Raw genomic sequence first — 9,293 nt, forward strand, 5'->3', positions numbered from 1 at the left:
CAAAAGGACCAGCTGACACCATGTCAGTGATTCTCTCACAGGTGAGAGTGTTGATGTGGAGATCACTTTGTTATGCTGATTGAGTTAGAATAACAGACAGTAAGCTTTAAAAGGAGGTTGGTGCCTGACATCATTGTTCTTCCTCTGTTAACCATGGTTACCTGCAAGGAAACACATGTTGTCATCATTGCTTTGCACAAAAAGGGCTTCACAGGCAAGGATATTGCTGCTAGCAAAATGGCACCTAAATCAACCATTTATTGAATTCAAGAAATTCTAGGACAGAGGCTCAATAGTTGTGAAGAATGCATCAAGGCACCCAAGAAAGTCCATCAAGCACCTGGATTCAGCTGCGGGATCGGAGTGCCACCAGTGCAGAGCTTGCTCAAGAATGACAGCAGGCAGGTGTGAGTGCATCTGCACGCACAGTGAGGGTTTTGAAGGATGGCCTGGTGTCAAGGAGAGCAGCAAAGAAGCCACTTCTCTCCAGGAAAAACATCAGGGACAGATTGATATTCTGGGGATTGGACTGCTGGACAGGGATTGGACTGCTGAGGACTGGGGTAAAGTCATTTTCTCTGACAAATCCCTTTACAATTGTTTGGGGCATCCGTAAAAAAGCTTATCCAGAGAGGACAAAGTGAGCGCTACTATCAGTTCTGTGTCATGCCAACAGTAAAGCATCCTGGGACCATTCATATGTGGGCTCACTCACAATTTTGCCTAAGAACACAGCCATGAATAAAGAATGGTACTAACACAGTTTGGTGTCTAACAATGCTTTTTCTAGCATGATGGAGCACCTTGCCAAAACTAAGAGGAACAAAACATAAAAATGTTGGGTCCATTGCCAGAAAACTACCCAGCCCTATATCCTATTGAGAACTTGTGGTCAATCCTCAAGAGGTGGGTGGACAACCCAACAACCACAAATTCTGACAAACTCAAAGCATTGATTATGCAGGAATGGGATGCCATCAGTCAGGATGTGGCCCAGAAGTTTCATTGACAGCATGCCAGGGCGGATTGCAGAGGTCTTGAAAAAGAGGGGTCAACACTGCAAATATTGACTCTTTGCATAAACGTAATGTAATTGTCAGTAAAAGCCTTTGACGCTTATGAAATGCTTATAATTATACTTCAGTAAACATTGTGAAGACCAAAACTTTTGGCCACGGCTGTATCCTAGGGTGGACTTTTCGTGGAAAACAAATCTGGTTTCTTCTGTTATCTACTGATTTTCAGATGTTATTACACTGCGTTACATGAGACCTCCATGTTCTAGCCTTTTGCTCCTGGCCGTTCACACAGTGGCCGTTCGCACAGTATGTGTGGGTGTTAGTTGTTAGAGTCAGTGTTGTGTTAGTTTGAGTGTGTGTTAGCGTGTGGGTGAGTGTTAGAGTGCGTGTAAGTGTGTGTTGATGTGAATGTGTAAATGTGCATGTTTGTGTTAGCATGAGTGTGTAAGTGCAATTTAGTGTGTATTTGTGTTAATGTTATTGTCAATATGTAAGTGTGTGTTAGCATGAGTGTGTTTCTGTTAGCATGAGTGTGTAAGTGTGACTGTATATGTTTGTGTGTTGGTGTGAGAGTGAGTGTGTAAACGTGTAAGCTAGTGTGTATTCTGTGTAATTTACCAGAGGGTTCAAGGGGCCAGGGGTAGTGATGGGAAGTTCGGATCATTAAAGTGAATCGGATCATTTCGATTCGTTCACTGAAATGATCCGATTCATGATCCGAATCTTCGGATCACTCAGTGTGACTCACAGGAGTTACTGTTTTCCAGTAACTCCGTGCAGGCACACTAACGATTGGCCCCGCCCCTTTCATTATGAATCCTCCCCCCTGCCTCCAGTGATGTCAATGAAGGCAGAGAGTCGTTCAAAGATTCGGATCTTACAGGGATCCGAATCTTACAGATTCATTTGAATCATTTGAATCTTCGGATCATTCGACTCTTCGGATCATTTGAATCATTGAACGAGTCTCTGACTCTATGAGTCATCGTTCCTCTGTGAATTAATGAGCTGTAACCTGACCCCAGAGTCTGTGTCTGAGTGCTCTGCAGATGACTCACAGCTCTAGGATCAGGTTACAGCTGCATGATTCACAGACTGAACCACTACAAATGAATCGTTCAGTCTACTGAACCGATTCATCCGGATCACTAAAAAGAATCGGATCAAATGAACGATTCGTTCATGATCCGGACATCACTAGCCAGGGGCACTTCCCTGCAACCAGGGTGAGAAGGTGATAGCTCTCCCCTGGGTATAGCCGAGCATCATGGTAAATGCAGTTCCACAAAGATACCTGTTGGTATACCAACATTTGCAAATTGCTAGTAAATGCATTGAGAAAATGTATTTTGCTTAAGACTTCCATTGATATCATTATAAACTGAATAAAGTTTCCTTACATTATCAATGTTTTTAAAACAAACTAACAAAAAAGATCCTTATTAAAAAATGAGGCTCCCATAGAATGTAATATACTTTACATCAAAAATTATATATTGTCTTTTGTAGACTTGTTTTTTTGTAGACATGTTGCTCCATATTTGGTATTGCAAGGGCATATGACCTGTTTTGGAATATAATTCTGTTTGTTCTTCTCTAACTAGTTCCTAGTGAACTGTGACTCTATACAGAACTTGCCAACTATTAGTTTTACTATCAACGGATTCCAGTTCCCTATTCCACCCTCTGGATACATTGTTCAGGTACTCTCATGCCATGTTATCAATATGTGTGCTATTGTGTGACACCCTTTATTGGTCTTCACATGCAGATGGTGATTCTTGCATTGAAAGAATCAAGACCACATTGCAGACTGACCGAGGATGAGGTTAGAAGAAAAATATGCTGAGTTGTATGAATTAATGAAAATAATTGTTAAATATAGTATGAATATGTAGGGGGGCATAATAATGTAGAGGTATTAAGATGCTGGGGAAATAATAGGTGGGTATAGATATGATGAGAAGTTATGTAAGAGTGCATGATGGAGGGGGATGACTGTGGTACAATGTCGAGGCATTCAGCAACACCAAGATCAGCATCCCTGGGGCGTCAATGTCCGCCATGCAATGATCACCTCCTAAGCTTCAATGGTGTTGCTGAAATGCCTCGATAGAGAGGTATTCAGTAGACTTGGGCACCAGGGGGCTCTTCGTGTTCGTCTTCGTGCTCGTCTTCGGGGGAAAAAAAATCTTCGTATTCCGCGAATATTCGCCCGTTCCTGTCTTCTCTTCGGGCGAATATTCGTTTTTTCTTCGTTTTTTCCGGTTAAGGGGTTAATACGGGGTTAACGCAGCTCTGGCGCCAGTACTTTAAATGTGTGTATCAGCAACTCCATTGGTCGCCAGCAGGGGGCCTCCTGCTGTCGACCAATGATCACAGTACCATATATAGCTAATATATTCTCGGGCAGAATATTCTGCTACTCAGTGTAAAACCAACAGAGGGCAGCATTCTGTCCGAAGATATATTAGCCATATGTGGCAGTGTGTTAATTTTCATTTATTAATTATTTAAATAAAATATATTTCCATGATCCGCTGGTCTCCCCACTGCAACAGTTAAATGTCCGCACTCACGGACATTAATTTTGTCGAATTTACAAACTCTTTTTTTCTATTTATTTTGGGTTTTTTTGTATTAAACTGTTAGACGAAAGGATCATGGGAATAAATGCAAATGAGCACACGGCCCCATATGGCTTATATATCTTTGGACAGAATGCTGCCCTCTGTTGGTTTTACATTAAGTAGCATATGTTTGAAATCCAAAGTTATTCTGCTACTCAACGTAAAACCAACAGAGGGCAGCATTCTGTCCGAAGATATATTAGCCATATGTGGCAGTGTGTTCATTTTCATTTATTAATTATTTAAATAAAATATATTTCCATGATCCGCTGGTCTCCCCGCTGCAACAGTTAAATGTCCGCACTCGCGGACATTAATTTTGTCGAACTTCCAAACTCTTTTTTTCTATTTATTTAGGGGTTTTTTTGTATTAAACTGTTAGACTATGGCTAATATATCTTTGGACAGAATGCTGCCCTCTGTTGGTTTTACGTCGAGTAGCAGAATAACTTTGGATTTCAAACATATGCTACTTAATGTAAAACCAACAGAGGGCAGCATTCTGTCCAAAGATATATAAGCCATATGGGGCCGTGTGCTCATTTGCATTTATTCCCATGATCCTTTCGTCTAACAGTTTAATACAAAAAAAACCCAAAATAAATAGAAAAAAAGAGTTTGGAAGTTCGACAAAATTAATGTCCGCGAGTGCGGACATTTAACTGTTGCAGCGGGGAGACCAGCGGATCATGGAAATATATTTTATTTAAATAATTAATAAATGAAAATGAACACACTGCCACATATGGCTAATATATCTTCGGACAGAATGCTGCCCTCTGTTGGTTTTACGTTGAGTAGCAGAATAACTTTGGATTTCAAGCATATGCTACTTAATGTAAAACCAACAGAGGGCAGCATTCTGTCCGAAGTTATAGTAAGCTATTTATACTAAGTTAAATGTCCGTACCGGCGACTTTGTTGGTCGCTGGCACTGACATTTAACTGACACAGTGGGGAGACCACTGGTGTCCCTGCTGTGTCAGTTAAATGTCCGTACCAGTGACTTTGTTGGTCACTGGCACGGACTTTTAAGTTAACTGGTGCAGCAGGGTCCCAGGTTGCTTTTTTTTTCTGCCTAGCAACTAGTGGTAAGGGGCCGTGCGAGTGAGCCTATTGGTCGCTTGCACAGCCCTTTACCCTACAGATTTCTGCTCCCATTATCCAACGCAGCATTGCAGGGGTTAACGGGAGCGGAAATCAGGAATTAAAAAGGCTGTGCAAGTGAGCCTATTGGTCACCTGCAGGGTCTTCCTCTGGCATCAACCAATTGTTTGATGCCAGAGGAAGACCCTGCAGGTGACCAATAGGCTCACTCACACTGCCCTGTAACCCCTGACGACGAACCTTCTGATTTCCACTTCAGTCAACTCCCGCGATGCTGTGAAGATAAGGTAAATTAGATGGGGGAGGGACCGGGTAGATTAGTAGACGAAGGCGAAGATTCTTCGTGTGTGAGTCTTCGTCTTCGCCTACGTTTTACCTGCACTGTCTTCTCTTCTTCATGTCTTCGGAACGAACACGAAAACGCACTCTTCGTGTTCGTTTTCATGTTCGCCCGAAGACGAATGCACAAGTCTAGTATTCAGCGACACACAGAACACCCACCCCAGGACGCGCTGTGACTGCTCCGGAGAACGGTCTCAAGCGCCACTGCGAGAGACCCTCCTGAGAAATATGGCTCCCCTTGCAGGTTAAATACAGATACTGCACTCAACCATGCAAGTCAATGGAGCCCAGCTTTCTAATCACAATGTGTAGTAAAACATATATATTTTTTTTAATTTAAAAAATGAAAAAAAAAGCTAAAAAAATAATAAAAAATGTGGTAACATTTCAAAATAATTATGCAGTCATGTCACCATAAGGAGAACCATCCATTTCCAGCAAAATGTAAATCCATACATGGAAAAAATACTGTCATGCCCCTCTCACCCTTACCTGCTCTCCCCAGCTGTCCTCCGTCACTGCATGCCATCCAAAAGCTCTGCGATCGCGGAGTAGGCCAAAGCGTGGTAGACCAAAACTGCGGCCAAAAGTTTCAGCAAACCCCAGGTGTTGCCCAAACATCAACACAATGCAGTACACCTGTAGAGGGGAAGTAATGCCTGTAATCCCCATTAACCCCTTAAGGACAATGGGCAGTCCCTAAACCCATTGAAAACAATGCATTTTGAGCATGTACATGTACAGGCTTTGTCATTAAGAGGTTAAGTATCCACCAATGAAGGTCACATACAGAACTAATGAACCAGGTGCTATGGATTTACCCCTGCCTAGTAACCAATCCAGTAAGGAGCTTGTTCAGCACAGGGGAGGAGTAGATACCTGCAGCACTAAAAAAAACCCTCCCAACTGTGAACACTTTACTCCAGTGTTCCAGAACTTTGGTTCCTGTTTGTCCGTGGGCTTCAACTTTCTGTTCTCCTCTGCTTGCTATAGACCCTCTATTGGATTCTTCGTTACTTGACCTTTGGCTTCCCTATTGGACTACCCCGTTTGCCTGTTACCTGACCCTTGCCTGGACTACCGTTTACTCTGATTGCCACCTGCCCCTGACCTATTGCTTTATTTACTGACACCGCTTTGGACTATCCTCTGCTCTTACGCTCCCAGCCCAATCCTGACAAATACCATCATTTCAAATGATGATGGGGTAAATGGCAGTGGCCGAGTTCAGAGATGGGCACAGACTGACCAAAATGGAAAAAAGCGCACTTACCAAATGTGTCTTTTTATCCCCCAAACAACCAGACAAACCCATGCATGGGTGTATCACTGTACCCAAGAGTTGCTGAACACATATTGGGGTGTTTGATAGTGGCGTATTCCTGGAGCTATAAATTCATACATGAAATACAATTCTTGTAAAAAACAAACAAAAAAATTACTACCACAAACTTTGGCAAAGTTGGTAAACTGAATTGGCCAGGTTCAAAATGCCCCAAATAGGATGCAGACTGACCAGATGAAAAAAAAAAGTGTGCACTTTCCAAATGTGGTCTTTTAACCCCAAAAAAACCCAGAAAAACCAGGCAATGGTGGTATCTCTGTACTCATATTGAGGTGTTTGGCAGGTGTTTGAGGTGTTTGACACAAACCAGGAGCTATAAATGCATACCTGAATTACAATGTGTGTGAAAAAGCACAGAAGCTTTGACAAAGGCTGGTGGTAAAATTAGTGCACGGAAAGAGTTAAAATAATAGCATTTCAAATACCCTGGGGTGTCTAGTTTTGAAAGATATGTGGTTTGATGGAGGAAAATGTAATTAGCTGGCTTCAAAGATGCCAAATAGGACATGGGAGCAGGATAGCCAGATTTGAAAAAATGGTTTTGAAACATTAATCTGTTACTTGTACTTATTGCCCTATAATTTGCAAGAATGAGGACAAATATTAGAATCTATTTAGCAGGTTGTTTCTTTGGCTTTTGTAGATGAGTAATATATTTTTCAAATAAGTCAGAAGAGGTGTTTATTTAAGTTTGCACCATATTTTATACTTGTAATGTAAATTAGATTATATGATCAAAATATCGATATCAAAAGAAAGTTCTTAAAAAAACCAATAGATAGTGGGTGTGGGTACACTAAATGAGAGAAGAAAATTACAGCTAAACAGGAACACTGCAAAAAATTTTAAACAGCTTCAGTCACAAAGGGAACAAAAAAATAAAAAACAGCTTGGTCCTCAAGGAGTTAATACCAGTAACTGGCAAGTATTATACTATAGGCATGTAATCTGTCAAAAGATTTCTTTATTTTGTTATATGACTTCTCAGTGTGCCCATTAAAGTCATTATTAGAGTGAAATTATACATTGTATTTGCTCGATTATAAGACGAGGTTTTTTTCAGAGCCATTGCTCTGAAAAATACCCCTTGTCTTATATTCGAGGCCGTCTTATAATCAGACCTCAAATAGAGCTCTCACTATGAGACTAAGATCCAGATCCCCTGCAGCGCTGGAAGGGACCTGGATCCTCCTCTCTGGTAACCTCCACGGCTGCCGGCACTTCCTCTGGGAGCTTCTATGATGGAGCGCCGGCATGATCTTCCGGTGCTCCATCATAGAAGCCCTGGTGCATATCGCGCAGACAACCTCCGCTGCTGCCGGCACATCTATGATGGAGGTCACGTCACGCCTGTGCTTCGTCGTAGGAGCCCCAGCGGAACGAACGGGCAGCAGAGGTTGTCTACGCGCATTGCGCAGTTGTCTACCTGCTGCCTCCACTAGACACCAGGCAGTCTGAAGTACGAGGAACGAGTCTGGGGAAGCATTGGTAAGTTGGGGGGGCAGAGTGGCATATGGGGGGTGATGTAAGGCATTTCTGGGGGGGCAGAGTGGCATAACGGGGGTTAAAAGGCATATCATGGAGGCAGAGTGACACATAGGCAGGTATAAGGCATATCATGGAGGCAGAGTGGCATATAGGGGTGTATAAGGCAAATCTGGGGGGCAGAGTAGCAAGCCGTGGAGCAGATGTGCATAACTGGGGGGCAGGTTGGCAAATAAAAGGAAATAAAACAAAAAAAAATTCTCAATCATAGTTTTTATTAAATAGGAAAAATAGTTTACATGTGAATTAATATTTACCAGTAAAACATTTTTTCTATAGGGTAGTCTTATATTCAGGCTTTTTTTTTTTTTCCCTAAATTAATATTCAAATTGGGGGGGTTGTCTTATAATAAATTATAATACAATATAATATAATATTTTGAATTTCACTCAAATAAATGCACAACAATGAATAATGTTCTGCCTTTCTCCTGCACACTTGCTTTCTAGCCAGCATTTCTACTTCTTGTAAAATTCCAGTCTAACAAATCCTCTTTCTTTTCTTTCAGTATAATGGTTACTGCACAGTTGGTGTTGAGGCTACTTATCTCCCATCACAAAATGGACAGCCCCTGTGGATTCTGGGAGATGTTTTCCTCAGGCAGTATTACTCTGTGTATGATATGGGCAATAACAGGGTCGGCTTTGCTCAGGCAGCTTAAAGTCATCTTTTCTATGCTGCTGTCTGAAGTAGAACATATTCCTTCAAAGTCGTTCTTGCATTGGTGAATCTCCTTAAGGCATTAACTGTAACAGTATATCAATAAATTATGAATTCCAGTGATAACTGCATACATGTGTACAGTCACGTATGTTATACGCTACAAAAGGGGAATATCAAGTTGACTCACTAAACACGAGTTCTCAGGTATTGGCCAAAAAAAAGCCATCAATTACCATGACATTTCATAAAAAAACTGTAACCTAGTGAATATGTAGATACAAAAGTTATATACCGTATTGGCTCGATTATAGGCCGCACCCAATTATAGGCCACACCCTTAAAGTTTGGTGCTATTTGAAAAAAATTTTTTTAAGAAAAAATACCCAAATACATAGATATTCCCCTATTCCCCTCTGCTCCCCTGATATGCTTTATGCCCCCAGATATGCCACTCTGCCCTCCAAGATGTGCTTTATGCCCTCGATAATGCCACTCTATCGTGTTTCAAAACACTCATCATTAAGAACATGTGATTTCCTAGTGTTCAGTACAAATACCCAAGAACTCTCACTGACAATCCAGAATACACCTGTGACTACGTTTTAAAGGGATAGCAACACCGTCAATCTCTTGAAACTGGA

At 41.6% G+C, this 9,293-nt stretch overlaps 1 protein-coding gene across 3 annotated transcripts in view; it reads left to right on the forward strand.

The window, feature by feature from the left end:
* LOC149280826 (gastricsin-like) overlaps positions 1 to 8,650 on the forward strand; it is a 29,732-nt gene extending 21,082 nt beyond the window's left edge. For all 3 annotated transcript variants that reach the window (XM_089500062.1, XM_089500061.1, XM_089500063.1), the window contains 2 exons: positions 2,624 to 2,722; positions 8,498 to 8,650. In XM_089500062.1, the coding sequence (XP_089356188.1) occupies positions 2,624 to 2,722; positions 8,498 to 8,650 (252 nt within the window). The remainder of the gene's footprint in view (positions 1 to 2,623; positions 2,723 to 8,497) is intronic.
* Positions 8,651 to 9,293: the final 643 nt, after the last annotated feature.

The sequence above is a fragment of the Sceloporus occidentalis genome, unplaced genomic scaffold (assembly GCF_023333645.1).
Source record: "Sceloporus occidentalis isolate IW3139 unplaced genomic scaffold, rSceOcc1.0.p SCAF_146, whole genome shotgun sequence".
Taxonomy (NCBI): domain Eukaryota; kingdom Metazoa; phylum Chordata; class Lepidosauria; order Squamata; family Phrynosomatidae; genus Sceloporus; species Sceloporus occidentalis.